This window comes from Eulemur rufifrons, chromosome 5, assembly GCF_041146395.1.
Source record: "Eulemur rufifrons isolate Redbay chromosome 5, OSU_ERuf_1, whole genome shotgun sequence".
Taxonomy (NCBI): Eukaryota; Metazoa; Chordata; class Mammalia; order Primates; family Lemuridae; genus Eulemur; species Eulemur rufifrons.
In genome coordinates, this window is record NC_090987.1 from 53,873,383 (window position 1) to 53,889,397 (window position 16,015).

General features: G+C 39.2%; 1 protein-coding gene across 1 annotated transcript in view; it reads left to right on the plus strand.

Annotated features, from left to right (window-relative positions):
- Positions 1-491: 491 nt before the first annotated feature.
- The window catches only part of ZNF354C (zinc finger protein 354C), a 34,298-nt gene continuing 18,774 nt past the window's right edge, over positions 492-16,015 (plus strand). The window contains exon 1 of the mRNA XM_069467854.1: positions 492-573. Within this exon, the coding sequence (XP_069323955.1) occupies positions 492-573 (82 nt within the window). The remainder of the gene's footprint in view (positions 574-16,015) is intronic.

Below are 16,015 nucleotides of genomic sequence, written 5' to 3' on the forward strand. Positions count from 1 at the left end.
ACTTCAGATAATCTAGGAATCTATTTTTCTGAAACTACATTTAAGTGATATGCAAGCCGGTTGTACTAGGAAGAGTGTTTTAGAAACGAAATGTATACAGATGACCTGTAGCTACCTCACTGTCACTAAAATTTGAGTTTTTTATAATCTTAAAGCAAATTCTGTACTTGGTGGTGGTTAAAACTTTTGGGTCGTTTCTCTGCTTTCTAAGCCATTCACCTGAGAAGAAAATCACTCTGTGAGCTATGCAGTTACACTGTCCTTTCTTCCTACTTGTTCTAAACTCTGAATTCGATCTAAAGTCACTTTAAGTCATAAAATTCATGGTGTTTCACTTGTTTTTCTCATAAAGTGATTACCTTTGCCGTGTTGAATTGAGAAGTAAAGGTTATTCAGACAGTTACTGCTTTTGTAGTTTAGTTTACTGATAAATGTTGTTCAGAATTATCTCACAGTGTAGCTGTGGAGGCACAGCTCTTGGCTCCCAGGCTATGCCTCCTCCTTTGAGCTCTCTGTTTACCAGCCACCAGGAAGGCCAGGAACAATATGGAACTCAGGTTGTCATCTTTGAAGGTAAAGTGAACCAAGTGACTTTCACCCTTAACATTCCACTTTTTCACCTTGATCAGATCACATTCACTCCCTGCCCATACTCTGAAAGCCACTGGGCAAATATGCAGGCTCTGAGTTTGGATGCCTTTTCCTCCAGAAGGTGGACTTATATTCTTCAACAAGTCATTTAGCCTATGTCAGCATTTCTAAAATGTGCATCATGATACCAGCAAGCTAAAAATGGTTATCTCACAAGTAAAACTGGAATTACTGAGCTTTCTAGAGGGTAACATCATCTAGTTTAGCCAAGTTTATCAGGAGGAGGCAAGCACTTAGGGCTGAAATCCCGTTCATAAAGTGCTAGTTTCTTTCTTTGCCAAGGAACTTAAAAAAATAAAAAAACCACAGAAAGGTGCTATTGAGAGTGGAGACTAAGCAAAGCAAAAATCATTGCATTCAGCTTTTGCCTCCTGGGGCTAATCAGTCTCATTGTTGCAGAATTGTGAGGGGCAGACTATCTGGGTCATTAAAGGCTCCATCTGTAATGCCCCCTTCCCACAACTGTTCTTTGCAATTCTTCTATCTAGCTAAGGTGAGTCAATACCTAGGAAAACATAACTTCCCCAAGTGTTGATAGTCTTAAAATCATCAAAAAAGTTAAATCTGAATTAAAATTCCACAGAGAAAACATTAGGCCCAGTTATTTTTAAGGCAAGATCTATCAAACTTTCAAGTAACAAACAGATCAAGTCTTATGCAAAGTCTTCCAAAGATAATATATAAGCACAATAATGCTAATATAACCCAGTACCAAAATCAGATAAGGAAAGTACAAGAAAGGAAAATTGCAGGCACTATTACCATGAGCAAGAAATGTAAAAATTCTAAACAGAGCATTAGCAAATGTAATCCAAAAGTACCTAATCATAATTAATAGCATTATGATAAATGTAAGTTTATTTACTGAAAACCTGGGGAAAACTGGTAAAATGTTAAAAGAATTATAGAAATGGTTGACAGAGGAAAAAATGGATCCCTAGCCTCACTGTAATAATTACATGAATGGCAAAACTGTATAAATTTTGGAAGAATAAGGAATAATTTATGTCCTTAAGATGGAGAAGGATTTCTTAAACAGGATACAAATGAGCTATATAAAATTTTTTATTTCCTCACATTAAAGAATCATACCAAAAAGTTAAAAGAGACAAAATAGACTTTTCTAAAATATACCCAAGAAATAATTGTAATCAGAAAATTTTAATTTTTATAAATCAATAAAACTAACAGGAAAATGGGCTAAATACATGACTAATTTTACAGAAGAGGAAATACAAATTTCCAGAAACATGAAAAGATTATTAACTTCAGTAGTTTAAAAATGTGAATTACAGGCCAGGCACTATGGCTCATGCTTGTAATCCTGGCACTTTGAGAGGCTGAAGTGAGAGGATTGGGGCCTGGAGTTCAAGACTAACCTGGGCAACATAGTGAGAGCCTGTCTGTACAAAAATTTTTTAATACAAATTAGGCCTATAATCATACGATTTTACAAATACAGATGAACAAAAATTATTAATAGAATGTGTGATAATACTGAACTTTGGAATGTGTGTGGAAGAACTAGAATTCATTACTACTTGGGAGTATAAGTCGATAGAGATCATTGACATGTAAAGTTGACCATGTGCATATGTAAGTGTTGTATAACAGGTTCCACACCTACATATATACTATTAATAAATATTTGCATATGGGCATCAAGAGACATGTATGAAGATATTCTTGTACTGAGCATAATAGCAAGTAATTTTTAGTAGTCTCAATGTCCATTAATAGGAGAATGGATAAATTTTGGAATAGTAACACAGTAGAACAGCAGTGAACGTGAATGAGCTAAAGCTATACACAAAGCATGGATGAAGCCTGGTGTGGTAGCTCACTCACATCTGTAGTCCCAGCCACTCAGGAGACAGAGGAAGGAGGATCTCTTGAGCCCAGGAGTTTGAGGCTAGCCCAGGCAACATAATGAGACCTTGTTTCTGAAAAACCAGAAAAGATGAATTTAATAATACATTCTTGGCCAGGTATGGTGGCTCACGCCTGTAATCCTAGCACTCTGGGAGGCTGAAGCGGGTGGATCGCTCGAGGTCAGGAGTTCGAGACCAGCGTGAGCAAGAGCAACCCCATCTCTACTAAAAATAGAAAGAAATTTTCTGGCCAACTAAAAATATATATAGAAAAAAATTAGCTGGGCATGATGGCGCATGGCCTCAGCTAGGGAGGCTGAGGCAATATGATCGCTTAAGCCCAGGAGTTTGAGGTTGCTGTGAGCTAGGCTGACGCCATGGCACTCACTCTAGCCTGGGCAACAAAGCGAGACTCTGTCTCAAAAAAATAAAAATACATTCTTGAGTCTTAATATGTCATTGGAAACTACGCAGGGTATAAAACCAGTTTTTACAAAATTAAATTTAATACAATATATATTGAATGATATGTACATGTGGTAAAGATATTAAACAAAAACAAGTGATTGAAAAGGTATTCTGGTTATCTATTGCTGTGTAACAAATCACCCCAAAATTCAGTGGCTTAAAAAATTATCTCTCATGAGTCCATTTTGGGGCTTAGCTGGGCAGTTCTTACTTGCTGTCTGAGGGATGTGCAGTCTTACGGCAGCTGGGGCTGAAGGCTCCACAGGGCTGGATGTCCAAGATGGCTGGCAGTTGATGACTGCTGGCTGAGAGCTGGCATGGGCTGCTCCACGTGGCTTGGGCCTCTCACAGAAGGGGTCTGGGTTTTGAGAGGGAGCATCCCAAGAGCAAGCATTCTAAGAAACTTAGGGAGAAGTTGCAAATCTTATAAACCAGCTTTGGAAATCACACAGCATTAATTCTGCTATATTGTCTTGGCCACAAATGAATCAGAGATTTGGCCCAGATTCAAAAGCAGATTATAGAAGGGTGTAAATGCCAGGGGGCATGGTTCATTGGGGGACCATCTTTCAAGACTTGCTACAAAATTTGGGACAGTGGTCTACCTCTGGGTGTGAGTCAAGGAAATGACTTGGGGAGAAGTGCAGAGTCTTCCTTCACTTTTTTGGTGCCTGAAAGAGGCTCCCTCTTCAGGAAGTGGCCAACTAAGGCCAGAGTGTGGGTCAGTAAAGTAATTAAATAGGATTTTTATGTCCAGCTCTACCCTGGGTGAGTTGAAGAAGAATAAAAGAGAGATCCTAATCCCTGATCACCCTGAATGATGTGAACATGAAATTTAGGATGGAATTAGTTCAGAGGTTGTACCTAACGGCCTTCTCCACGTCATAGCATTTTTCAGGCCACTGTTGAATATGAATTTGTCTCATTAGCAAAGTTATTAACACCTCTCTCCCTTTTCTACACCTTCCCTTCTCACTCATCTCCCTAGATTACCAGAAGAAGAGAACATTGGTTTCTATATGAAGTAAGGAAATGCACAATAAATTAAAGTGTGTACCTTAAAAGAAATAGGCAAAGAATTAACAGTCATCTTTAAGTTGTCAGCAGATTTTCTTTGCTTAAATTCTCGTTTTCTCAAAAAGACTTGTTCATACATCTCTAGGCTTAACGTGAAAAAAAGAGACATGTTCAGAATCTAGACAAAAGAGAAAAATGTCCATTTTCATGGCTTCCTAATAGGTCATTTTCAAAGCAACCTGAAAAAGCAGAATATGCTGTAACTTTTATAATATGGTTCAAATATCTGATATACTTACAGTAGTCAAAGTAATTAAATGATTTTAAATGCCCATCTTTTCAGGTGGTTAGGGACTATTTCTCATCTCATTGGCTGTCATGTTATAAAACAGATATTTTCTTATGAAGATATCTGTGAAAAATGAACAGACCAGTTGTTTTCTAGACTGGCCCTCCCTGGGATTTGTCTGACGTTTTGTCATGATTAGATTTATGCTATGTTTGTTTTTTTTAATAATAAATCCACAGAAGTAATATAGTATTCTTCACAGTTCATCATTGTATCATATTAGGAGGTTCTCAATGTTGACTTATAGCAATTACTGTTAAACTTTAACTTTGTTCTCTTGGTTAAGATGGTGTCTGCCAGATTTTGCACTGTGAAGTTACAATTTTTCCTTTTGTAATCATTAGAATTGTGAGAGGAAATCCTATGAGTGTATAATATATATTTACTTGTCAAACCTGACCAACTAGTTTTAGCAGCCATCAATGACACTTGCTTTAATCAATTATTATAATGGATTTCAAATGGAGATTTTAAAATTCCATCATTTCTTCTACACTTATTAATTGGCTTTCTACTTTAAAGAAGGGCTTTATAATCTCCGTATTTATTTGTTTCTGTGACTCTGGAAGTATGGTTTTGTATTTTATTTAATGGCCTGTAATCTGTTAACATCAGTTATTTATTTTGATGCTGAAATTGTCCCAAACTTGGCCTTTGGGAGCCTCTTCAAGCTGGCTTCTGTGTACTTTCGGTCACAAGTTTAGGATTATACACAAGCTTTATAATTCAAGTACACCTACTTCTGTCAGCGTGAGCGAAGTATGATTTCTTGACTAGATAACTTGGGAGTTGGGGGGAGGGGAACAGGAATGGAAAACGTTTTGAGAAGTATTCTTTTGTTCCTGCAGGGCCATGGGTGCCTTCCTCTTGGGAGTTTCCCTGGATGCATGGACCCCACACCTCTGCCTTTCTGTTAACACTCCCCCGGAAGCATTGCCTCCCCGAGGCTCGCTCCTTGCATTCTGCACATACTTTAAAAAAAAAAGTGGTAAAATATACATAACTTAACATTTACCACTTTATCCACTTTAAAATGTACAATTTAGTGGCATTAACTACATTCACAGTGTTGTGTAACCATCTCCACAATCTATTTCCAGAACTTTTTCATCATCTCAAATGGAAACTCTGTACCCATTGAAAGGTAAAACCCCACTTTCCCCTTCCCAGCTCCCAGTAACCTCTATGCTGCTTTCTGTCTTTATACATTTGCCTATGCTAGGTACTACTTATACGTGGAATTATACCATATTTGTCTTTTATATCTGGCTTATTTCACTTAGCCAGAACTCAAGGTTCTTAGAGCCTTGAACCTTAGAACTTGAACCTTAGAACCTTAGAACTCAAGGTTCATTCATGTTGTGGCATATATCAGAATTTCCTTCCTTTTAAGGCTGAATAATATTTCATTTTATATATACACCACATTTTGTTTATCCATTCATCAGTTGATAGACATTTGGGTTATTTGTACCTTTCGGCAATTATGAATAGTCCTGCTATGACCGTTGGTGTATGAGTATCTGTTTCACCCTCTACTTTCAATTTACCTATAGTTTTGCCTTTCACAAAATGCCATATAAATTCATACAGTACCTTTTTTCTTAGTCTGCTTCTTTATTCTATCATAGTGCCTTTGAGATTCAGCCATGTTGTTGTATGTATCAATAATTTGTTCCTTTTTATTGAGTGGCATTCTATTGTATGGATGTACTACGGTTTATTTATCTATTCTCTATTTGGGGGACATTTGGGTTATTTCCAGTTTTTGCTGATTATGAATAAAGCTGCTACATACCTTTGCATATAGGTTTGTGTGTAAATATAAGCTTTCCTTTTTCTTGGTAAATACCTAAAAGTCGGTTGCAGAGTCGTATGAGAAGTGGATGTTTATAAGACATTGCCAAACTGTTTTCCAAAGTGGCTGTACCATTGTACATTCCCACCAGCAATGCATGAGTGTTCCAACTCCTCCACATCCTCGTCAACACCTGATATTTTCCTTTTTTTTTTTTCTTTTTTAATAATAACCATCCTAGTGGATGTAAAATGGTATCTCACTGTGGCTATGATTTGCATTTCCCTAATGACTAATGATGTTGACCATCTTTTTATGTGCTTATAACCATTTGTATATCTTATTTGGAGAAAGGTCTATTCGAATCCTTTGCCTATTTTTAATTGGGTTGTTTTGTTGTTGAGTTGTAAGAGTCATTTATATATACTACATGTACTTCTAAGCCCTTATATTTAGTTCTCTTATACACCAGTACACTTTTGCATATTTTCATAGAAAGCACACTTTCTCCACCTGGTGGTGGTTTTATATCAATTTTAGGAACACCACTGTCCCTCCTCTTTTCTCTTCCACATCTTTTATTGCTTTGTTAAAGGAGATGATGAGAACTTTAGATTTATACTACCTTCACTGCCTCACCTACCAAGAATTACCTGAAGAAACATTTTTGTTATCTACTGGAACAACACCACATTTCTAAGATACTCTACCACATTTTATTCCTCTTTATTCCATTAATATTCTATAAGTTCTTTAAGTGTCTACTGTGTGCCATATCCAGGAAAATTATTGTGCCTAAAACAGAAGAGGCCCCTGTCGTGCCTCTGGCAAGAGCTCTCAAAGCTGCCGGCTCTCTGACATTTGCTTTGTGCTCTCTGTTTCAGTGACAGAAACAGGCAAGAAAAAAACAAGCCAGTATAACTGCAGTGTCTTTTAAACAAATAAGTTTAAACACACAATTAAAAACTGTAGGTTTCACGAGTCACCCCATAATTTGTAGGGTGGTGCTGGAAAGACGCGGGTAGAACCTCCCCTTGGGCTTTGTTGCAGCACCAGCCTGTCTGCACATCTTTGCCTGGAGGTCAGTTGGGTTCTTTTTCCTAAACAAATGTGTGCAATCACATTGATTGTGTCTGTACAATTCTAATATCCTTCAAACTTCTCGGTTCATATAGGACAGGAAGATGTAAATAGCTTATGGCATGTTTCTGTCATTCAGGTGGAAGTCCTGTCCGGGTGACATTTGAACAGTATACTCCTCTGCTTCCCAAATCCAGCGAGTCCGTAAGCCCTGACGCACATTTACACAGGGGTGGACATCATAAAGGGATCACCTAAATAAGAGAATAACATTGAAGGGGAGCTACAATTTCATTTTAAACACATGCATATACTAAGCACAAGAGGCCTGTGGAACAGAGAGCTCAAAGTAGGCTGTGACAATGACAATGTGAAAGGGAACAGAAACGCCAAGACCAAGAGAAAAAAGTAGGGAAGTGGCGATATAGAAAAACTCATGGCCCATAAAGACATAAGTTAAATATAAATTTAATTACAAATAAATGTAAATTATAAAACTCAAGGAAATTGTCAAAATGCATAGTTGAGAGAGAAAATGGAATATGGAAGTATGAAAATTGGATAGAAATGGCCATAGCCTATTAGTTCCTATGTTGAAAATCCTAAATGGGACAGAAAATAAAGTCAGTTTGCATTTGGTTTAATGTATAAAGGAAGTCAGAGATTTAAGTTAGTTATTAATTTTTATAATCAGAAAAACAGATCAGAAAGAATATTTTTAAATAATGTAAATTAATTACCAGGACTATTTAAAAAGAATAGATATACTTTATAGTTGAAAAACATTATATTCTAAATGTTCTTAACATCTTGTCTTTTCCATGTTTGAATTTTGAGCTTTTCAGTTTGCTTTTGTTTTGAGGGGACTTTGTTGTTGTTCTTGTAGCTAATGGTCAACCTTCAATGTACTGTGAGTTTGTGTATGCATTTCTGTTTATGTATTCATGAGATTATGACAAAAAATCCATCAAAAAGTTAGCAGTGCTTATTAGGTGGTGATATTATTACCCAATAACAACAAACATGGTACTTATTTTTTATAACTTTGTGGATTTATCTATTGTTCTGCAGTGAGCAGTTCTATGCAAACCTACTCCCAAAGGCCTAGGAAGCTGAGAGGCCAAAGAAAGAGGCTAACAAATCCAGTTTTTCAGAAGGAAAGATTTAACAGGGACTTATGAAAAGAAGCCATGACTGGGCTGCAAACCAGACAAGACGGTGGCTCCCTGTGCCATTACCCCAGAGCCAGGACTTACATACCACAGGGAAGGAATGAGTAGGACAATTTGAAGTTGGCCCCTAGGGGCAGGGTTGATGGTCAAGGTTGTTTTGCCCTAAGGACAGGATTTATAGTGACACTAGGGAAAGTAGGAATCTTGGAGGCATTCCCAGAACAGGGGGTTAATCAGAACTCAACATGGTAGATTAGCATCTGAGATGGAGTTGCTCTATTCTCCACATCCATTAATTATTATAAGCCTATATTATTTTAATTATATAAACATGGCATTCAAATTGATGGCCAAAATGGAATGTTAACACAGAAAAAGAAAATAAAATTGACTTTTCAAATATTTTATGAATACGGTTATACTTATTTGTTTTATTTATAAGCATAAATTCAAACCTTTTATGTGGATTCTTTTGGATAATTTGTTAAGTCCAGAGCCCAAAGAGGGACACACGAAGCCTCATGTGTAGCAAAATGCTGTTTATTTTAGCATCTGGATGCAGATGGGTGGAGGTGAAAAAGCATCCACAAGAGAAGAGGGGGGGCCTTGGGTTTTACAGAGGGTTTTTCCACCGGGGAGGGGCGGGGGTAAGTAAGTGGGCCAGAACAGCCATTTGTAATTAATTCTTTTTCAAACAACCAACTCTAGGACCCCTGCCCCAGTCACATCCGTCCTTCAGCTCTGGCGTCGTCCTTATCAGGAGAGCTAGGGAGGGATAAACTTTGTCTCCATCAAGGAGGGAGGGGGAGGAATGCTGGCTGCAGCTGTCATTTAGATTTATAAAGTCTGGGGACTCTCCAGACTCCTGCGACTATTGTTTTACAAGCCTAAGTTTTGCATTAACCACCTTCTGTCCTATACATACTTTTTGGGTTCCCACCTGGAACAAACCTAACATAATTCATTGTTTTATTTATTTATTTATTTATTTATTTTCTTTTTTGTAGAGACAGCGTCTCACTATGTTGCCCAGACTGGTCTCAAACTCACCCTGGCCTCAAGCGATCCTCCTGCCTTGGCCTCCCACAGTACTAGGATTACAGGCGTGAGCCACTGCACCCAGCCAGGATATTTCATTGTTTTAAGAAAAATAATATAGTTGATAAATTTTTATATATCCCTCTCTTCATACATCTCATATTTCTCCCTTTGGACAATTAACCTCCCAAACAAAAATCTTGAATAAAACACACTTTTCTTTTTAGCCTGGAGACTAAATTTTCTTTATTCTTATTTTCTGATATACTGCACCTGCTGTGTGTGTCTCATTCAAACAAATTTAGATATTACTTATGGAAGATTTTGTAAGTTAAACTTTCCTTGTTTTTGCACTGATTAGTTGCCCTGATGCTTCGCACTGGCCAAGAAGCAGGAGAAGCTCTTCTATGCAAAGGAGCCCCTTGGACAAGGCTTAACTCTGCCTCCCAGGGAGACACTGTTGATATTTTTCTTAAAGAGTTTAGACAGGCCAAACGAGGATTGGAACAGACATATGTCTGGCTCTGGGTACTGTTCTCACTAATCCTTTTGGGCTGTTCTTTCCCCAGGATGGGGTAGTTTCTTCACACATGTTGATCAGTGCTCAACTGAACTCTCCAGGAGTGCTCTCCGCAAGGCCCTGGGTTCCGTCTGCCGCGCTCTCCTCTCTGGGACATTGCCCTGTGAACTCAGGCTGTCTTGAATTTCCTGGACTTCCAGCTTCATTGCATCAACTCAGAACACCAGTGGGCTCTGTGTGGACCCCCTGCTCCAGACAGCAATCCAGGGTGACCATGGCACACAACTCATGGTGTCCTGCTTCTCAGGGATCATTGTCCAACATCTTGAATATTGCTGGTGAATGTCCAATATCTTGAGTGTCATTATTTCATATATTTTGCCAGATTTTTGTAGTTGCTTCATGTGTGAAGGTAAATCTAGACCTTGTTTCTCCATCTTGACCAAAAGTGGTAGTTCCAGGATCATATTTCATAATTTTGTTGATGAGATTCTCACTTTTAAATAGAAGTAAACATTCCAAATACATGTTGGGGTGAAAAACCCCTTATGTGTTCTGTTGGTTGGAATTCAATGAGTTGAAATATAACATTATTAATGCAAGAATAAATTGCTGCAGAATTTTTTTGAAAATTTAAAATCAGGCCAGATGTGGTGGCTCACAACTGTAATCCTAGCACTTTGGCAGGTCAAAGTGAGAGGATCACTTGAGCCCAGGAGTTTGAGGCTGCAGTGAGCTTTGGTGACGCCACTGTACTCTAGCCCAAGTGACAGAGTGAGAACTTGTCTCATAAAAAAATCAAAATTAATTTCCTATGCTTTAAAGACATAAATGGGAAGGGTACAATTTTAGAAGAAAATAAAACTGGGAATATACTTTTTATGAAGTCAGTGCAGGGAAGGCTTGGAAACTTAAAATCAAAATTAAATGATTGTTAAATTTAAACAATAAAATTTAGATCTTCTTTTCTACAAACAATATATAAAGAGATATAAAATAAAAGGTTACAAACTGTAAGCAGATACTTGCAACACACATAATGGAAAAGAATTAGTATCCAAAATATGTGAGGAATGTCATGAAGAAATACGATAAAAAACCAGATTTTAAATTGGGAGAAGAAACATAAATGGCGGCTATTTTTGAGGGAAAAAAAAAAGTTTACACCCATTAACTGTCAGGGAAATGCAAATTAAAACACAATAAAATATAATTACAAAACCACCAGATTGTCAAAAATCAAAAACTCTAACAATACCAAGCATCGTCAAGGGCATCTCATACCTGATAAAGTTGAAAATGCGCATCCCACTCCTACTTATATATTTGAGTGATTCTTTCATTTAATGTGCATACAAATCACCTGAGGATCTCGTTAAAAATGCAGATTTTGATTTAGTAGAACTAGGCTGGGACCTGAGATTGAACATTTCTAGCCTCTGACCCCAGGTGCTGCTGCTGCTGCAGGACCAAGATGACACTTGACATAGCAAAGTCCTGCACCCGGAACTCCAGCCCAAACTAAATCAGAGTAACTGTGGCATAAGATCACCACGTATCGGTATTTTTGAAAGCTTTCCAGTCCTTTCCAACGTGCATCCAAGGTTGAAAACTTCTATTTAACACCTCATCCTGATCATTACTCTCTTTGATGACTCCAATAGCTTTCGTGGTAGGAAAAAAGAAGCCAGCAGAAGAGAACTTACACAAGCCCCCACCAGTTACCCACCTGACTAGATCTGTGCCCAGCCAGCTACAAATCATAGGTTCCCAGGACTCCCTCCTCAGGTTAACTCAGGGAAACACCTGGCTTATGTGTACTGGTTTATTATACAGGATACAACTCAAGAACAGCCAGATAGAACAGAGGAACTGGGCAATATCTGGGGGAGGGTATCTGGGCTCCCCTGCCCTCTCTGGGCACGCCACCCTCCCAGCATCTCAATGAATTCACCAACTCCAGAGCTCATCAAACTCTTTGTTCAAGAGTTTTTATTCCACTTAATTTCCAATGCCCCTCGCACCCAGAGGTTACTTGGTGGGGCTGAAAGTTCCCACCCTCTAATCACTTAGTCTTTATGGTGACCAGCCCCATTCTGAGGCTATCTAGAGCTCCCCCAAGTCAACTGATCAGCATAAACTCTGGCATGATCAAAAGAGCTTGTTATGAATAACAAAGATGTTCCTGTCACCTCTGTAAGTCAGGAAATTTTAAGAGTTTTAAAAAGCTTTGTACTGTAAATTAAATATAAAATCCTAAGTGCCCATAAACTGAACATACCCTCTCTTGGCCAAGGGGACCCCAGATAAAAATTAAAACTGAGTTCCTAGCCATGCTGGGAAGGAAGGCCAGACTTAGACCCACTCCCTTCTGGAGTTTAGGTACAACAACAGAACAGGATTAATGTTAAAATTGAGACCATGAGACTGACAAAATAGACTCTTCGTGACGATGCGATACTAAATTATAAACAGGACCTAAGGCAAGGCATGCAAGGCAAAGATTAAGTCATGCCTGCAGGCCATCGATTTGCTGAACAGATCACTTTGAGTTGGTACCTTGGGGCTTTCTCTGTGATCAGCAGACTTCCATAATTTTCCCAGTCTCAGTTAACGGCAATTTACTTCCTTCAGTTGCTCAGGCCCAAAATTTCAGCATCACGTGTATCTCTTTTCTTTCTTTTACGCCATCCATCAGCTCTATTTTCAAAATATATCCAGAATCCAACCACTTCTCATAATTCTACTCAGTTCCAAATGCTGTCTCTTCTTACGGAGATGACTACAATAGCCTCATTAGTCCTGCTCTTTCTACTTTTTCCCTGAATCCTTCACTTTATTCTCAGCACAGGAGTCACAGTGATTGTTTAAAAATGGAAGTCAGAGTATGTCTCTTGTTAAAGAAAAAATTATTCTTACATTGAGGTAAGAAAGACTTCATTCAAGGCCAGTACAATAGGAGCATTGCAATAGGGGAGAGAGATTTGGCTCAACTGCAGATACAACATGAACAAGTGGGGATTTATAGCCAAAGAACAGGTTGAGGGGTCAGAGGATGGGAAATTACTAAGAGGAGACATCAGTAGCGAGGGAATTCTTGCTCAACTGGCCCTGTATCATTCTTGCTAATACATCAATGATCAGGGATGATGAACTCTATCAGATATTAAGGATCACCAGATATCAAGGGGGGAGTATTCCTGCTAAACTAACTTATCAGGATTCTTTGTAAAGACTGGGCTGGCAGGCAAATGATAAGACGGGGGATAAGGTTTATGCCTAGTCAGAAAGAGGGCTCAAAGGAGCCTTACTGAAGTCTGGTCAAGGAGAGAGTCTTTGTCATTCTCCACTGCTCAGAGCATCCTCATTTCATTCAGAGTAAAATCCAGTGACATAAAATCCAATAAGAGGCCGGGCGCGGTGGCTCACGCCTGTAATCCTAGCACTCTGGGAGGCCGAGGTGGGCGGATCGTTTGAGCTCAGGAGTTCGAGACCAGCCTGAGCAAGAGCGAGACCCCACCTCTACTAAAAATAGAAAGAAATTATATGGACAGGTAAAAATATATATAGAAAAAATTAGCCGGGCATGGTGGCGCATGCCTGTAGTCCCAGCTACTCGGGAGGCTGAGACAGGAGGATCGCTTGAGCTCAGGAGTTTGAGGTTGCTGTGAGCTAGGCTGACGCCACGGCACTCACTCTAGCCTGGGCAACAGAGTGAGACTCTGTCTCAAAAAAAAAAAAAAAAAAAAAAAAATCCAATAAGAGCCTACACATTTTGGCCCCCTTGCCTCTGGTCTCCTGCTACTCTCTCCTTTTTATTTCTGCTTCAGCAACAGTATCTGAAAGTGCCTTTTAAAAAATTAGTAAAAGCCTGTAAGGTGGGAACAGTGGTGGGGGCCCAAACTCTGCAAAGTTATACCATAATTATATATATATATATATATGCACATACACACATACACGCATACACATATAATCACCAACCATTGTCCCCTAGTTTGCTTTCCTATAATTGTTTACTACTCAGGAGTCACATAGATGATGGTCATAAAGATTTGTAGCTTTCTTCATTGCTCCCACAGATAACATCACCCTTGTGAAACCTAAGGGAGGTCTTTGAGGTACCTTCCAGACCCTGTATTCCAGTGGACCAACTGACACAACAAGACCAGTGGCCCAGGGAACCAACTCAACTGGTCTTGAGACCCGGGAACTGACTTAGCCCAGGAAGACAATTTCTACTTCCCGATCCTATGAGTTTATCCCCAGCCAATCAGCAGACCCAATTCCCTAGCCCTTTGACCACCAAAGTACCTTTAAAAACCCTTTCTCCCAAATTCTCGGAGAGACGGATTTGAGATATTCCTCCATCTCCTCACGCGGTGCCTTTCTCCACTGTAAACCCCGCTGTCTCTGTGTACTGGCTTCCTTTTGAGCAGCAGGCAAGGTACCTGGTTGGGCTCTGACATATCCTTATTGATCTTTCAACAGGCCACGCATGCTCCCACCTCAGGGCATTTGAATCTGCTTTTCATTTTGCCGGAGCCTTTCCGCAAATACTTAATGTGGCTCCCTCCTCAACTTCTACAGGCCTTTCTTTCAACTGCCTTCTCACTGAAATCTTTCTTAGCCAATTTGTGCAAAATTGCAAAACCTCCTCCCCCTGCCACCCCCAACTACTGTTCCCATTCTTATTCTTGTTAGCACTTGTAAGGAAGTTTAAATTTTTCCCCTGAAGGTTTGATAATTTAAGTCTATAAAACAAACGGATAGATTAACAAGACAAAAAAGCATACAAGTTTTACTAACATGCACATGAGCACAGGGGTCATACAAAACATAAAATCTCTGAGAAAGGCAAGGACTGACACTTTTATACCATCTTGAGGTTACAGAAAGAATTTGGATCATGGCAAAGACAAGTTATTAGAGGGAGAGAAGAGGAAATATCTGGAGAAAAGGTGGTCCTGGTTATGCAGACGAAACCTCAGAGGTAGTAGCCCTCTGAGAATAGATGGTAGCCTGTGGTTAAAGTTTCTCTTGTCAGATTTTCAAAGGTGTCAAACTCTCAGTAAATCTTTCCTAGATCTGGACAACGGAGGGCCTCAGAGAAAGCCAACTTGTTCACATCTGTTGTTTACTTCACTTTACTTCCTCTATAGATACAAATCTCCTCCGCAAAAGACTGCTTTGCAGGGCTATTCCTGCCTGTAAGCTCTCAATAGCCATCTCAAAATATGTCAAAGAAGGCCAGGTGCGGTGGCTCACGCATGTAATCTTAGCACTCTGGGAGCCCAAGGCGGGAGGATCGCTCGAGGTCACCCCCCCCCCACTGTCTCTACTAAAAATGTAAAGAAAGTAGCCAAACAACTAAAAATAGAAAAAATTAGCCGGGCATGGTGGGGTGGCGCATGCCTGTAGGCCCAGCTACTGGGGAGGCTGAGGCAGAAGGATTGCTTAAGCCCAGGAGTTTGAGGTTGCTGTGAGCTAGGCTGATGCCATAGTACTCTAGCCTGGGCAACAGAGCGAGACTCTGTCTAAAAAAAAAAAAACAAAAAGTCAAAGAAGTATATTTTGGGGTGAAACATTTTGGTCTCCACACTATCTCAAAACATATTTCTTCTTTTTTTTTTTTTCATGGAAATAATAGCTCATAATAGTCTTCGTGTTTATAATCTCTTCTTTCTCCCCCAGTAGAATTCAAGCAGCACGTGTGCTCAGGTTTTGCCAGTTTTGCCCACTGGTGTACTTCTAGCATCTAGAACAATGCCAGGCACAAGATAGGTGTTCAATATATTTTTGCTGTTGTTGAATACATGAATAATGGAACCCTATACAGCAATGAAAATGAATGAACTTTGTATGTATTAAGATAGATGAATCTAAAAGTGTTTGTGTTGAACATATAAGTCACCAAAGAATATATAGAGAGTGCATTTTGTTTACGTAAAGAGCAAAAACTTTGCAAAAGTAAACATTTAACGTTTAGGGTCAGATGCATATGGAATTATCATCAAACTAAACAAGGGAATACTGTGAGCAACTCAGGAA